General features: G+C 43.0%; 1 protein-coding gene and 1 long non-coding RNA gene across 4 annotated transcripts in view; both read right to left on the reverse strand.

Moving 5' to 3' along the window:
• Positions 1 to 4,128: 4,128 nt before the first annotated feature.
• Positions 4,129 to 16,559, reverse strand: part of LOC122536171 — a 31,482-nt gene continuing 19,051 nt past the window's right edge. Inside the window, exons 2-3 of the long non-coding RNA XR_006308351.1 lie at positions 14,273 to 16,482; positions 4,129 to 4,311 (exon numbers count right to left, since the gene is read on the reverse strand). This is a non-coding gene — a long non-coding RNA (uncharacterized LOC122536171). The remainder of the gene's footprint in view (positions 4,312 to 14,272; positions 16,483 to 16,559) is intronic.
• LOC122536155 (stress response protein NST1) lies at positions 4,440 to 7,224 on the reverse strand. 3 transcript variants are annotated; one of them, XM_043668312.1, is made up of 4 exons: positions 6,439 to 7,224; positions 5,767 to 6,402; positions 5,552 to 5,650; positions 4,440 to 5,463 (listed from the first exon to the last, which is right to left on the reverse strand). In XM_043668312.1, the coding sequence occupies exons 1-4, from the start codon at positions 7,135 to 7,137 to the stop codon at positions 4,672 to 4,674; spliced, it is 2,226 nt and encodes a 741-aa protein (XP_043524247.1). In that variant the 5' UTR covers positions 7,138 to 7,224; the 3' UTR covers positions 4,440 to 4,671. The 3 variants fall into 3 exon arrangements, with proteins under 3 accessions (XP_043524247.1, XP_043524237.1, XP_043524228.1); XM_043668302.1 differs by having other exon boundaries at positions 5,767 to 6,408; XM_043668293.1 differs by having other exon boundaries at positions 5,767 to 7,224.

The following is a 16,559-nucleotide window of genomic DNA, read 5'->3' on the forward strand; positions in this document are numbered from 1 at the left end:
AATACTGTCGCAAATTGATTTAAAAGGACGAAACACCCCCCCCCCCCATTTTGTGAGAATATTCGCACGAATATTCGCGCGAATCGCGCGATACCCGGTATGCAGGTGGCAGATTATCTACGAGTCCAGAGGGGATCGTTACTTACGCGCCATGAACCCCCTTACGGCGATTCCCAGCGTGGCGTACGAAAGAATGGCCCCCGATTTTCGGCTACAATTTCCTTCCTTCCAGCGAATTAATCTAGCTTTTACCGTGCGATACTCTCTCTCCCTCTCTCACTCTCTCACTATTTCGAACATTAAACGCGAATGGTAGACGTACGAAACGGCAATAGCCCTTTCGTTTCCCCCCTTTTATTCCCCGGCTCGAAAAATGAGCCTTTATTTCATCGGTCGAGCGTAAGAAGAGCCGCACTTCTGCCACCTAAACGGGCGCGCGAAACGAGTAGACTCTCTTACAGCGTTTATAGAAGTCGGTATAGAAGCTGCCCCCCTACTTCTCCATCGCAGCCCGCCGGCCAAAGTCTACGTGCACCTAATGCAATGGTTTATTGCTAATATTTCTTCGGAAGTAATATCGGCATCGCGCCTCTCTTCGGCTAGAAGTTTCTCTCTTATATTCCGCGAGAAACGGCTCGTTCCAACTTCTATTACCATTGCCGCCAATGTAAGTAAGTACGTACATTCACGGCCGACCGGGTAATTCGAAACTGAGTCGGACGTTCGCGTCAGAGATGAAATTATAACGTTACCCCCCCCCCTCCCCCCCGCCCAGGCACTCGGTCGGGAATTTTACAGGATCTTATTATCCCACGTACGGGATACGCCATCAGTTGGCTACTCTAGAATTTTCGAAATGTACATTTATGCTCCGAGATGGGGAAAAGAAATTGCTCCCCTGTGTTGGGGCACGATGGGCTCTCGAGGAAGTTCGATCGAATGGTTAGAAAAAAAAAAAAAAAAACAGGAAGACACGAGAGAGTAACCAGATGGATTCGACGAGCTCTCTGGTACGCGTGTACTGGTAATCAGGTACAAACGAGTACACGGTGCGAGAGCACGGAGGTAGATTAAACGCGAGGCCCGTATAGACGTGCTGTTCTATTCGGTCGAAACGATTAAACGTAACGAGTGCCACTATTGAGTAAGAACGTGCGAGCAGCAAACGAGCAGGCAAAAGAGATGGCCGGGAGAGGAGGATCGGCGAACAACGGGGCCTTTCAGCCGAGTCTCCGCCGACATTAATAGCTTCCAGAATTAAACGACGACTCGGGCGAACGTGGCACGACTCACGTACCGACGTATACATCATTGTCGCGTACGTTGACGTGCACCATCGTCGTACGCAGCACGTCGCCGCCACCGACACCAAGAATAATCTGGCCGTTTAATCATCCGACTTAATTTCGCAAACTGCGCGAGACGGAACGCTAACGGAGGCTAACTTGGGAAAAGTACCACGCTGAATCGTGGCCCCTCTCCTCCTACGGCGTATCTAGAGTTCGAAAGCTTCGAAAAAAAACTTGGAAAAAACTCGCTCGTCCAGATTGCCAGTTTAAACACCTCGCTACCTCGAACTTCGGACCGATCCCACCGAGAAATTCCTTTCTTTTTCTTTGTAATGCAAAAATCGAGAGTCAAATTGATGTTTACTAGTTTTCGCAAAGAAGTATTCGAGAAACTGTTATTAAAAATATTATGAAGATATATTTAATATTATTAAAAATATTATGAAGATATATTTAATATTATTAAAAATAATATTAAGATAATAAAAATAATAAAAGTAATATTAAGATAATAAAAATAATAAAAATAATATTAAGATAATAAAAATAATATTAAGATAATAAAAATAATATTAAGATAATAAAAATAATAAAAATAATATTAAGACATACTAAAGAAAAATTCTTAACAACTGGATGAATTTTTCCAAGTAATACATTTTCTCGTATACAGTTACTTTGATATATTAGAGAAACTGTATTTCATGTATTAACGTTAAAAAATACTAATTTCATCAATTTACAAAAAAAACTGTCTCCAGTAATTTCTGAGATACTTAACAAAATACACTCCGCACCCCCAACTTTGAGATTAGTTTTCAACATCGACAATTGCCGACAAAACAAATATACGTATCAAGTATCTTTTTCTTTTCACTTTTCTTCAGAGCTACATTTAAGCCAAATTTTGTCGAAATCGGTGACTGAGACTTTACGTACGTTCCCATGTGAGTGAAGAATGACTCTCGCCCATTTCCTACTTTCAAAAGATAACAAAACTATCAATCGCGTCTTATCTTAATCAGCGCTCACGCACGTTTCGCGTGTGTCGTTGAAATTTTTCCCGCAAAGTTCCCGCAAACTTATTCGGACCGTTACAGCGGAAGGATTTCCAATTTTTGCGCGGAAATCGGCAAGATCGATTCTTATTCATCAAACTCGTCGCGTAGTTTCTCATCCGAGCGGATCGCGCGTTGAGTAATTGCCGCTATTAGTAACTACACAAACTCTCAATCCTCGAATTCAATATCCACGGGGCGTGTAGCGAGACGTTCGAGCCGCGCCCTGCTGCTCTCTCTCTCTCTCTCTCTCTCTCTCTCTCTCGTATCTTTTTTCTCCTACGTACGCGGTATTTGCTCAAGACGTTTCCGCAGCGACAGCTTTATTAGAAGTCGTCCGCGGGATTGAATGATGTTCTCGGGACGAGTCGAAAATGAAAAATTTTAGCAATCCTTTAATGACAGCTGCAGAGTTACGAATTACAAATTTGCAATTCCGGGCGTCGAGTAAGTCGCGCAAACGTGAAATGGCGGACATTTGGGGCATTCGAGGATTCGTAACAAACATTTTAGTTCGAAACGCGAGTAATCGGTAATCACAAAATACTTTATTCTCCTCCATTGGTCGGACCAAACCGACGGTTTGTTGTTTCAAACACGGACAAGGAAGAAATTGAAACAAATTTAGCCGGATTCGCCGTTTTAGTGCCACGCAGTATGGTCGAGCTCTTCGGGATTTCGTGTCAAATACCGCCGCAGTATTTGGTCACGATGCTCGGTTTACACGCGCTCGGTTTCGATTATACGCGCGTCGTCGGTCATGTCAAAGCTTCCTCTTCAAATTCCTTTCTTTTTTTTCCCCCAATTCAAACCTAAGCCACGCGCGCAAATAACCAGTTTCTACCTTATCGACTTTTATTGCTCGGCATTTTTCGCCAGTTACGTCAAGAAAGTGGTACCGCGCTGTTCAAATTTCGTGTGTCAAACAGTGCCGCAACGTGTTTGGTCAATTTACAATGCGCTTGATTTCGATTGTCGTGCCATATCGTCATCAATCGTATCGAAGCTTCCCTTTTCTAATTACCTTCCTTTTCAATTAAAGCCACGCGCACGAATAGACAACTTCTACTTTATCGACTTTTATTGTTTGGCAAGAAAGTGGTACCGCGCTGTTCAAATTTCGCGTGTCAAACAGTGCCGCAGCGTGTTTGGTCCGCGATACTTAATTTACAATGAGCTTGGTTTCGATTATCGCGCCATATCGTCGTGGATCGTATCTTCCCTTTTCTAATTACTTTCCTTTTCAATTAAACCCAAGCCACGCGCACGAATAGACAATTTCTACTTTATCCACTTATCATTGCGCTCCTTGGCATTTTTCGCACGCCACTTTATCCAATCTACGTTTGGTTTCTCAAACAGCCCGTGGCACTAAAACGGTCAAAGACAGCAGCAATCGTACGCATGTACCTACGTGACGACATGATAATAAAGTAAATGCGTATAGTGTGCAGAAGATGGAAGGAAAGAAAGGCACAAGATAAACAACGCTCTGGCAGCCACAGAGAGTAGCCAGAAAGCCCGGGATTATCGGGCGACGAACCCCGGAAAGGTGAAAACTCGATTATGTAACACAATGTGTTGTTCGTTACCTTGATACTGTCGTAGCAAGCAGTGACCCGTCCGTTCTGCACCTCGACGTTAGCTGGTGGATGGGCGAACTTGCACTCCGTGTCAGGCCTGGTGCACTTGTTGCGCTGGAACTCCCTGCAAACCTCTAGCTGGAGCCACCGGGAGTCCTTGCCGTTCAGTAGGTTATTCATGTTGACCATTGCCATAATTCCAAGCCCTGGAAGACCGTGGAACTCCTTTCCTTCGGCTAGGGACTAACACAAAGTCCAGTGGGGCTGCTCTTCCTATCGACTCAATTTATCCTCCCTCTTCTCTTTCGCAGACCGTTTCTCTCTGCTCTTCCCCGCACGGCAGCAGATCGTTTAATCTTGGCTCACTCGCACCCGGCTGATCTTCCCAATGATACAATTGTTTCGCTTTTTTATTCAAATCGACTCGCGAACGCTCACTGGCACTTGCAGAAATTTCGCTCGGATCTAGAGAAATTCGTTCGTTCGTTCTTTCTTTCTCTCTTTCTCTCTCTCTCTCTCTCTCTCTCTCTCTTTCTTTCTTTCTTTCTTTCTTTCTTTTTTTTACAGTGAGCACAAGTCAGCGTGTCGAGACGGGAGAAAAGTTACAGTTAGGTCCGAGAGGCGTAGGAGGCGGACTTCAGTTCGACGGGGGATGGGCCGCAATTGGAAGCAGCAGATATCCCTAACACAGTGTGACTATATGTGGCCATCCTGGAGAAGAGGATACTGATGGACTCTCTACTAGATCGGGCCGTTGGACAACGATGACTTCAGCCAGTTGGTCCAAAAATATTGCTTTAGGGATCGTACCTTGCCGTTCTCGGTATCAACGGACGTTGACGCGCGGGCCAGGCTGTAGGAACGGCGTGCAGGAGCGGGCGGTCGTCGAGGAGGAGTCGTCCCCGGGGATGAGGACGTGCCGAGGTTGTTAGACTCCAGCGAGTCTCGGGCGCGGGACAGCGAGGAGGATTTGTTTAAGGAGTCTCGGCTGGAATTGTTACGCGGCAGGGACCTGTTCAGGGACTCCCTGTTCGTCTCCTTGCTGCTACCGTTCCCGTTGCTATTCCCACTGCCTGCGCCGTTGTTGCTGCCGCTGCTGTTGCTGTTGCTGTTGCTACTCTTCGTCAGGCTTTTGTTCCCGAGAGAGTCCCGATTCGAGTCACGAGCCTTCGACAGGGACTTGCCGCCGTGACTGTCGCGACTAGAATCACGCGGAGGCCTTGTCAACGACTTTAACGACTCCCTGCTGTCGTTCCTTCCGTGGCTGGGTGGTCTGGGCGCTGTTGCCTTCGTCGTGGCACCGGGCAAAGGTATACGACTAGGACGCCGTCGAGGCGACGGTTTTACCTCGACCGCTTGATGATGATCGCGAGCCGACTCTGTGCTGCTTCCTGGCTCGAGACCGTTCTGCTCGCATCTCGGCTGATCACCGTCCGCCTCCGGGTCTGCTTCCGTCGGCGGCCGTTGCTGAAGTCTCTCCAACACGCGGACGCGCGCCCGCGTGCCCTCCAACTCGATGTTCCTCTCCTCCAACTGGAACCGTGCGTCAGCGTGTCAGAATTTTGGAAACGAAAAAAAGGTATCTAACATCACTGTCTAAACATTATGAGATTAATATTACCTGGAAACGCAGGTCGTCGTTCTCTTCCCGTGCCTTGTCCAATCGTTCCGACAGAGTTTCCGTGCTCTTCTGTACCTCGTCTAACCTCTTTTGCAGGACCTACGAAGCAATTGATCTTCATTTTACAATTTTGATCCAAGAATACGAACGAGAGCCGCGAGAACTACAACTCAACTACACCTCGTGGGAAATGGAAAAGCGTTACGATCGTTCACCTGATTATGGACGGTAGTAGTGATTAAATGCCGCTGCAGAACGAGAGGCGAATGTTCCCGTAGGATGGCAGCGATCTTCTTCGAGTCGACGTCCCTAACGTGCGCGACTCTGGTAGGTGACACAAGGACGGAATCCAGCGCACCAAGCCGCGCTCTCCTCTCGTTCACGCTCGCCTCGACGTCGATGTCGCGCAACTCCTCGTTGTGAGCGGTCACGTCCAACAGAACGTTCTTCTCTATGGTCCTCGTCCGGAAGCGGCTCTTGTGAGCCTTGGCCGACGTCGCGACCGACGCGAACGCGGACGACTTGCTTTTGATGTTGCTGAGGTTGTTGTTGCTCTTTGGCGACAAGACGACAGGCAACGCGGTCGCAATGGGCTGCAGCCTCTGCGCGCCCGGCTGGACGAAGATGTTGTCCGACGTGGATGCGTCGCTCAGTCCAGCCCGCAGTCGATCTTCCAGCCCGGTTTTCAACGCAGACAACGCGGCCAACTCCGACTGAAGCTCCTGCGCCCTGGCTCGGCTGGATATCGTCTCGGCCTCGAGTTCCGCCACCTTGTCCAAAAGTTGCTCCTTCTCTCGCCTCAGCGCTATCACTTGAGAATCACTGTCCTTGACTTCCTCTTTGTCCTCCTCCTCCTCCTCCTCCTCCTCCTCCCCCCTCTCCCCCTCGCTCCTCGATCCGATCGTCGTTGTCTTCTCACCGTCCAAACACGCGACCTTCCTCACGGCATCCAAGATGTCGGTGGAGGCCAGGTCCTCGGACGCTACGCTCTCCAAACGACCTTGCAGACATTCCACCTCCTCTCTGAGTCGGATCCCCTTGCGGTGGATCACGTCCAGAAGGTTCCACAGCTCGTCCTCCGCCTCGTCGAGGACCGCAGCCGGCCGAGGGCTGCTCGGCCTCGGTGCTATCGCCGTCGAGGCGCTATCCTTGGAAGATGTCTCGGTGCTGAAGCCAGAGTCCTGCACCGTTGCGCTACAGTTGTTCTTTGTGCCACCGCTGTGCGAGTTGCTGCGGCTCCTCGGCAACGAGGACGACGACGACGACTCGCCGCCGCCGCCTTCGCGCGGCACTCGCCGCCTGATCTTGCCGGGTTCCCATTCGTTGATCCTTCGGGACGACGGGCTGCTGGACAACGGTAGTGGGATGTGGGAGTTTTGGGTGCAGGACGAGGACATCACGGACGCTCCGGCGGATGACGTCGCGGCCATCTTGTGCCGGAGGTTTGGGAACGTCTCGATGACGAGGTCCCGGAACTCGAGAAGGGCGCCGACCTCATTCTGCAGCTCCTGCAGGGCGATCAACGACTTGGCCTGCTCGCTTATCAGATAGTGAAACGGGCCTGGACGTAGGGGCATGCAGTCCATGCCACCGCCGCTGCTGCTGTTCCCGCCGCTGCCGCTCCCACTGACGCTCCCGACGACGCCTTCCGTCGACCCTCCGCCGCTGCCACACTGGCCAAACACACAAAACAAACATCCAAACGTCAAATCTCGCTGTTTATGTATACTGGCCAAAACGCGACAATCGAGAGCCGAATAATAAACATGCAAATAAATAACGATGTTATTTATATCGTTGCTAATTATTATATCGTCAATGATATAATATTAATTCTAGTCAATGACATAATATATGATTCCGGTAATTAATATCTAATCAAAAAATATATATATATATATAGGGTGGTTCATTCTTTTCGAACTGTGGCGATGCAACAAATATTGTTACTCGTCTAACACGAATGGACAATAACTGGTAAATATATTTTTTTTTCCAAAGTCATTTTTTTCCGGAATTTCAAGGTTATTTTCAGCTGAAAAAAATACGTTCAGATGTATGAAAAAATTCAGATATGATATTGAAAATGTCAGTTTTATGTGTAATTTTATCTCTATCGAGATCGCAGACCTTGGCCGAGACACGACAATCGAGAACCTAATAATAAATGTAAATAAACATGTTTACTGTTTATTATATCGTCCATAATAATTCTAGCCAATGATATAATATGTAATTCTAGTAATTAATATCGTCAATGACACAATGTGCAATTTTAGTAGCTTGAATTTGAATCACATCGAAATTTAGTCAGTAATTCATAATGAAATAGTGTCTCCGATAAATAAGAAGTAGAATCGATCTTTCTTCTCAGCGCAAGAAAAGATCGATATGACGTTCATTTATGATAAATTATATTATCATTTACGATATGAATTCATTTACGATTGCGACTAATGTTTAAAAGATTCAGCAATTCGAGCGTATAAAGGCACATTTCTTCATCGTACAATTATGTACTTTTTTTTTTTTTTTTTTACTGCATCGTTTAGCTGATAGAAAAAATATGTAAAGTGCTCACTTACGTAAAGAATGTATCTGACTTTAAAACGACACTGACGTCCAAAAAGTTCAAGTTAAAAAGAGCGATAAAAAATTGAAAAGTGTAATTTAAATACAACACACTCTGTACGTATAAATCTTTCGAACAATAATTACCAGTGGCTATCTCTCCGCTTATAATAACGGGAGAGCCAGGGAAATGAAAACTTGCTTAACACCGCGGAAATGAATTTCTCGATAACTGGCGTTTATATAATCCAAGTTCTTCAATTACGTTTCTCATTAATGCAACGATTAAATACGGATGAATATAGCGAGGATCGTTACCGATTTGCGGGGAAATACGAAAATTTTCCCATATCCCCGGTGTAATAAATACGTCAGATCAAAAGTATAAATTAGAATAAATCATAGATATACTTTCGTCAACGTTTGGGAAACGTGACACCCAGAAATTTCATAATTTCATAGATTTTAATGTAACTTTCACGGAACGAGTCCAAAGATCTGCGGTTGGCAAAGTGAATCCAAAGTGTTGGACACTAGAGATTTTGAACAATGTAACGGCGACAATTGCACCGGCGAGGATACGAAATTGCGTCAAAGCAAGAGAAACTTTCCTCAGCGAAAATAACACGAAGTGGACGTTAAATCGCGTACACGCTCGCGAAACGCGAAACGCGTGACAGTTGTGTTGTCGCGTGTGAGACGTGTTCCGTTTGTTTCACGTGCCCAAGTCTCCGTTAATCCGAGTAATTCATCGCGTTCGAAAGTAGGTGTAATCTCTGTCTATGAAAGGTCTCAAGGTCCGGAGCAGATTCAGGATTAATCCATCGTCGGATCTGTTACTTACCGCCTTTCGAGAACATCTCTCTCCTGGCGGCGGAAATTTCACCGAAACCACGCGCTAACAGTTAATTAATATCTTTATTGTTCGATTCACGCTCTCTCCGGCGAGCGTTTTCATGAATATTTTCCTACTTCTCGCCGGCGAGATGGTGGAAAGCGGGTGATCAATTGAACGAAACAATAAGATATCACGAAGCGAGACTTTTATGCGGCTGTCTCGTTTAATTTCTTCGGATACGGCGCGCGATTAACAGCGTTTAAAATTGAACCGAAAGCTTCTAAGCAGCGAAAAAAAGCTCTCTTCAATTAGACGCTCGAGAGGAATGAATACGAAGACTTCGCTTTCTTTAACACTTTGACTTACAATATCGAGTCGTAGCACAAGTTATGGCCTCGATATAAAAGAAAAATGACATTGTAAACCTATGAAACTTCAATTCAGATTTTAAAATTTAATTTCGTTAAACTGAACACATTGATGAATAAAAATTGCATAGAATATTCCGATACTTTAAATTAATTAAAGTATAATATAATAATAATAATATAATAAAGTATATGTAATATAATATAATTAATTAAAGTATAATACAGTATCAATAAACAATGCTTGCCGCTTAAAATTGAAAAAAAAAAAGAAAAAATCGCAGGGCAAAGGGGTTAAAAATCGTCTTCCACGATTACAATATCAAATCGTGCTCGTAGCACAAATTATGGCCTCGATATAAAAGAAAAAGTACATTGTAAACCTATGAAATTTCAATTCAGATTTTAAATTTAATTTCGTCAAACTGAACAATGATAAATAAACATAGAATATTTCGATACTTTAAATTAATTAAAGTATAACATAATAATAATAATATAATAAAGTGTATGTATAATATAATTAATTAAAGTATAATACAGTATCAATAAGCAATGCTTGCCGCTTAAAATTGAAAAAAAAAAAAAAATCGCAAGGCAAAGGGGTTAAAACGTCTTCCACGATTTCTACAATATAATTTCGTTAACAATCGCTTTGTTTTCACAACTTTGTTTTCTTACTATTGGTTAGGAAGGTACGACCGAAATTTATTTTCACACATATTCGATCGAGTGGCACGATCAACTTGGCGCGTTCTTCTCACGTTGGTTCTTTCATAACGAGGCGTATCAACCGACAATATAACTCGTGCACGCTTTTACAACGTAGCTTTATACTTATATCACGTTCCGAAGGAGTTCGAAACAACGCCATAAAACGCATGCTACGGAGCAGCCAGTGCGTCTGACACGTAATTACCGGGGCGAAATAAAGCGTTCCTTGGCGCACAGTCACTTATCTACCGGATCTTGAAACGGCGGAACGCAGCTCGAGCTGCGTCGATTTTGTTTTTTTTTTTGTTTTTTTTTTTGTTTTTTTTTTCGCAGACGCAATGCAGCCGTTTGTATCGATAGAAGTAGATATCAAAATCAACGCTAATCCTACTCCAATTTTCACCACCGGTCAAACTGACCGTTTTCAAACTTTTGCGTACAATTTCCTACATACAACAACGTTATCACATCGCCATTTATCTTTAATTAAAACATGTATACAATGAATTTTCCATTTATTTTATTATTAGTATTTTATTATTTCATTATTTCATTATTATTATTTTATTATATATTCTGTTATTAAATTATGTTATTCTATTATTATATTATTTTATTATATATTATATTATTATATTATTGTTTTATTTTATTATTTTACTTGAAATATGTATACAATGAATTTTCCATTTATTGCAGTATTTTATTATTTTATTATATATTGTATTATTATATTATTTTTTTATTTTATTATTTTACTTGAAATATGTATACAATGAATTTTCCATTTATTGCAGTATTTTATTATTCTATTATATATTATATTATTATATTATTTTTTTATTTTATTATTTTATTATTTTACTTAAAATATGTATACAATGAATTTTCCATTTATTGCAGTATTTTATTATTTTATTATATATTGTATTATTACATTACATTACGATATTATTATATTATTTTATTATTTTATTACTTCCAGTATTTAACTCTACTTTTCCCTGTCGCAAAATGCAGCATGTCCTACCTACAGCTATTAAATGCCTATCTTTGCACTCGGCTTTCCTTATCGAGGGGACATCTTAAATCTCGCCAACAGTTCTCCAGGACTTCCTCTTTTTATAATTTGCCGATAATTATAATGAACGTATGCTATTTGATGTTGTATGATGCGATATATAATAATGTAAGATCCGAACAGACGTCTAGAGTGAAAGCTATAATAACGACGTGAGAAAAACAAAAGAATTTCAAAAGAAGAAATTTCTGAAGACCGTTTCTCTTCTGTGACACTTTTTCAATTAACACTCAATAATTCACATACTTCTTATTACTTCTAACGAAAGTTTAAAATATGGCGGAGGATATTATTTTTCCAAAGATTGGAACTATATCATTAACTCTTATGCTAGTTCTAGCAAACTTTAAATCAATGCACGCCGCTGATTGCTTTAAATTTAAACGATATTGCACGTCAGAAAGATATAATCAATTCGAAATTTCGTATTAAATGCCAAGAAATAATTTGAACGATTATTTCTTCCAATGCTGTATCATTTTATTTGAAGTGATGCTTCGTAAATAAATTGCTGGCAGATAATATATATGAAACATCAAATACGTGTACGTTCGTTATAATTATCAGCAAATGATCAAAAGAGGAACTGTCGGCTAGTTTTAACCCCTTGCGCTGGCAACTGATTGCGGACCATAACGAGTGATCAAATCGTATACAATAATTCGTCGCTTTCTTTTCGAAAACTCGTCGGTATGACATCACTCGATAGAAATTATTGAAAAGTAGTAAGTTTATTATTTGTTTTGCCTATTTTGTTTCACTTAAATATATAATTTTACTTATTATAACATATATTATGCTATAATAATATGTTATAAAATAACCAATGTTATGCCTAATATAACCCATATTCTAGTTAAATACATTGACATTTAGTGTTTTTATTGTTAAATTGTATTACAGATTAAAGCTGTATTAACTTTTAAATGAAATAAAATTTTCTACAGTGTCAGAAAACGACATTATTATAGGTGATCCTTAACCAGTTGAGCTGGCAACCGATTGCGGACCATAACGAGTGACCAAACCGTATACAATAATTCGTCGCCTTCGTTTCGAACTCGTAGATATGGTATCACTGTATAGAAATTATTGAGAAGTAATAAATTTATTATTTGTTTTGCCTGGGTTACATATACTTTAAATATACTTAAAACTGAGAAGATATTACAATTTTGAGGCGAAAAAACGTTCTCGACGTGCGTGGCATCATTCGACCGCACAAAAGATTAAGTTTAGACAATCGAGAGCAAAGGGTTAAATTTCCCATATTTTCGCTTTCGGAGCATTCGATAGCTTCGAAGTACAAAGATTGATCGTAGGAATTGGGAAAAGATCGAGCACGTATGCTCGCGTGCAAGGAACGACGCGATCGGTACGCCTTACGGGAGGAAATCTGGAAAAACGTGTCCAAGAGCGCGTACGCGCGATGAGAATAAAGCGACGAGAATCAGGTTATTGGGGCCTAATATCCGTCCGTTTCTCTCTCGTTGAGTCGAGTCGAGTCGCGAGCCAAGTGAGTCGCATGCGTTCGACGAGTTTTCATCGACGCGAACGACGAATCGAGAGTTCGAAAAACTGCGAACTGAATCGGTGGGCATCGGACGATCTTGTTATCGATTCTCGGTTGCTCGAGGTGCACGATTGAAATTGATGGTGCCTCGGACGATGGGGATCGGATCGTAACGATGACTCACGATCAAAGGTAGAGAGATATAAAGCTGCGTGCGGTGGGAATGAAGCGAGCCAGATTTCCAGCGGAGCGTTGTGCAACTCGAAGTACGAAGAAGTTACGTCTTTGGTTCTTTTTATCTACGACGCGAACGTTGCTAACGGTGACGATTTAATGCTCGAGATAAATGGCTGCTGATGATTCAATACATTTTGATTGATATCGCCGTGTTCGGCAGCCGATCGATCGACTTGTTATAAATTGATCGATTATTTTCAAGAGAAGGAGGTAAAATGTAAAAACGTCAAATATAATATAAATGCAATGCGCGAAACATGAGGCACATTTATAAATGCAATATGATTAAATATAACGTATAAAACAAAGAACGATTTTCACAATACATTTCGCTGAATTTAATACCAGGTTGATGAACATCGCCATGTTCGACAGCCAATCGATCGTCTTGCTAAGAAAGATTGATGATTTTGTTCAAAGAGAAGGAGACATCATAAAATGTACGATAAATAAATATAACATGAAATATAAGACAAATGTACAAATGTAATATAATAAATATGATTAAATATAATGTACAAAGCGTACAAAACGATTTTGATAATATTTGATAATAAATTTGATATTTTGCTGAATTCAATACTGTTTGATTAACATCGCCATAAATAATATATATAATTAAAAACAACGTAACATAAAACGATTCTGATAATATATTTGATATCCTTCGTGTCCCTCGTTAACATTGTCCAGCGAATTTCTCATTTGTCGAAATACTCTGACGATTTTCCAGTACTGTATGGAGTTAATCACTTGGCAACTGATTGCGGACCATAACGAGTGACCGTATATACACAATAATTCGTCGCTTTTTTTTTTTTTTGAACTCGTCGGTATGATATCACTGGAAAGAAATTATTGNTTTTTTTTTGTTCAGACTACCGACTATCGTACGACACGTATTGCTTCCGCTTTCAATCACACCAGGCCTTTCATTCACGCGCACGACCGATGAATTGTAACCTACGAAGCGTCCGCTTTCGTTCCCCTTTGTCTTCCCGTCAATGGCGCGACTCCGTATGGACGATACGAACGTTCCTCGATCCTCGAATCGAAACGATTTTGTAATAGCTAAAACGACGAGAATTTCAATCTCGACTCAAACTTGACGAAGTTGGACCCGGGTAGATGTGTCGAATCGCGTTCATGACGAGTGGCGAACTAGGCACTGGAGTAACCAAGTAATTTCTTAGAGGCGTAAATATTAATTGCTATCGAGACGCAATGTAACTCAAGGCATAAAGGGGCTGAAACACAGACACTTCTTAGGCCGGACTAACCGAATTAAATTTCTGCGGGCAACGTTATTCACGACAGAATCACACTCACAGCCATCCGTCAGCTCATCCGAAATCCCTGCAAGTGCCACGAGCTTTGATACAATGATAAATAGTGGTACCTTTCGCAAGAAGTATTTCTTTGAGTACGGTGCGACCTTACTGTCCCATGAACGAGTCCCGCGGCGAACTGATGATCTTCCAAGAGCTCGGCGAATCTTCCTCGTCGACGAATCACGTTAAAAACTCGCGTATAAACCGGACGACCGCGCAACAAAGATTTCGACTGATCCGTAAAATCTTCGAGAGCTAAAATTCTTCTCGATTTCTTCTATTTCTTCTTCTTCTTCTTTTTTTCTTTTTTTTTTCTTTTTTGCTTCTTTTAACTGCCTACTATATTCGTTGTCGCGTATTATCGAACACCGTGTGTAGCGTAAAAGGCTTGCGATTGTCAGCGCCGGTTTTCTCTACGGGCAATTCTCTAAAGCTATATTTAGACACCGTCGATGATCTCTCACACACACACGCACACCGTTATCGCCTGGCTGCTCTTTATCAAACACAGTTGTTGCTATCGATCCGTACGTAGCACGTTGAGTCGTAACGCCGTGAGAGCTTCAGCTGGTTAGGCGCAAAGGAGAAAGAGAGCCGTTTCCTTTCCGTTTCGTTCGATTTTTCCGACTCGAGCCTAGGGCGTTGGTAGGCGTCCGGCCCTTTTCTCCGATGATGCAGCGTCGACGTCGAAGCGATTGGCTGGAGGAGGAACGCGTTGCACCCTTCTACTCGAGGAAATGAAGGCAGAGGAAGGTATTTTCGCCGATTGAAAGAAAGTGGTTGAAGTAGAAGAGGCCGATAATATATATATACACGTGTGTGTGTGTGTGTGTATATATATATATATATATATATATATATATATACGTATATATTGTCAGCGATTAGGCTCTGGCTTCAAAGATCTTAGGCGTTTCAGCGACTTGGCGCGCGGAAGGATCCACTCTCCTTTTCGATTCTTCTCACCGGTATATTTTTCTTACCGGGATTCTTGCTTCCGAATCCTTCGTTCGTCTTGGCGCGATGAACTCGGCGAGGCGTTTAGAAGCCGCGTTTTAGCAACTAGAGCAAGTAGTAGTAGTAGTAGTAGTGGTGGTGGTAGTAGTAGTAGTAGTAGTAGTGGTAGTGGTAGTTTTGGGCAAAGCTTGAAAGCCTTCGAGAGAAGCTGAACGTCGACCAACGGGGGTGTGTGTGCTCTCTAGCCGCGTTTCTTTCGCTCCTTATCGAATATGTTGTAGGCTGGTTGTTGTTGCTGCATTCGAGTTTTGTCGCAGACGTTTCACATACATATATATATATGAATATATATCACGTATATACATATACATATATATACGTACGTACGTGTGTTCTGTGTGTGTATGTGTACGTGTGTCTGTGTGTCAAAAAAGCCGGTCGTGGTGTCCTTCAAGCCGGTTCTGAAGCTAACGCCGTGTGTGTCTCGTGTCTGTTGAGTCTACTTGGACGAGGAAGGACGACTCCAAGGAGGTAATAACAGTAGTAGTAGTAATAGTAGTAGTTGTAATAGTAGTAGTAATAGTAATAGTAATAGTAGTAGTAATAGTACTAGTAGTAGTAGTAGTAGTAGTAGTAACAGTAGTAGTAGGCCGTAAGAGAGAACGGAGCTAGAAACAGAGCTCTCGAATTTTTCGAAAGGGTCACCTTAGCCACGGTTGCGCCTGCCGGAGAAGGGGCGAGAGATAAAGAGCAATGATGGCGTGGCGTTCCTGAGGAATGGTGGACGGGTGCAGAACGTCGGAGCGTCGGAACGTCGTACGTTGGTGTGGGAACGAAAGGGAGAGAACGAAGGGGGGAGACGATGAACAAGAAGACGAAGTAGTAGAAGAAGAAGGCGGCGGCGGCGGCTGGAAGGTTGGAGCTGGTTTGAGAGTAAGCACAAGAGGAGGCGGTAGGCGACAAAGCGGGTAAAGAGGCAGGGGGTCAAAGGTCCGGTTGTGTGTCGGATGGTGGAGACGGTAAGTGGTCGACGACGACGACGACGACGAGGGGTCAGGCGATGGTGGCGGTGGTGGTGGTGGCGGTGGTGGTGGCGGCGGCGGTAGTGTCGGTGGTGGTGGTGTGCTGGATCGGGCAAAGGGGGATGGGACAGGAGAGACGTGAAAACGGTAAAAGAGAAAGGCAGAGTGGGGGAGGTCCGGTAGGGGGGAAGGGGGGTTGCGAGTTAGCGAGTGACGTTGCGTTTCCGTTCCTCGGATTTACGTCATTTATTCGGCGCACTCCTGGTTCCTCCCGCGGTCGAACTCCGGTTTCTGCTGTTCTGGAAACATACCAAAAGCGAAAACTCGCGTTACTGCGGATGCAAAGGCTTAAAATGCTTCTTGTTTCGGGGGGGGG

The sequence above is a fragment of the Frieseomelitta varia genome, unplaced genomic scaffold, assembly GCF_011392965.1.
Source record: "Frieseomelitta varia isolate USP_RPSP 00005682 unplaced genomic scaffold, Fvar_1.2 scaffold_154, whole genome shotgun sequence".
NCBI lineage: Eukaryota > Metazoa > Arthropoda > Insecta > Hymenoptera > Apidae > Frieseomelitta > Frieseomelitta varia.

What these genes read in the sequence shown, in the direction of transcription:
- LOC122536155 (XM_043668293.1), bottom strand. Translation starts at nt 7,137, where the DNA reads ATGGACTGCATGCCCCTACGTCCAGGCCCGTTTCACTATCTGATAAGC. An exon ending in CTACTACCGTCCATAATCAG is followed by an intron (nt 5,651 to 5,766) that starts GTGAACGATCGT and finishes ATTGCTTCGTAG; the next exon opens with GTCCTGCAAAAGAGGTTAGA. An exon ending in ACGACGACCTGCGTTTCCAG is followed by an intron (nt 5,464 to 5,551) that starts GTAATATTAATC and finishes GCACGGTTCCAG; the next exon opens with TTGGAGGAGAGGAACATCGA.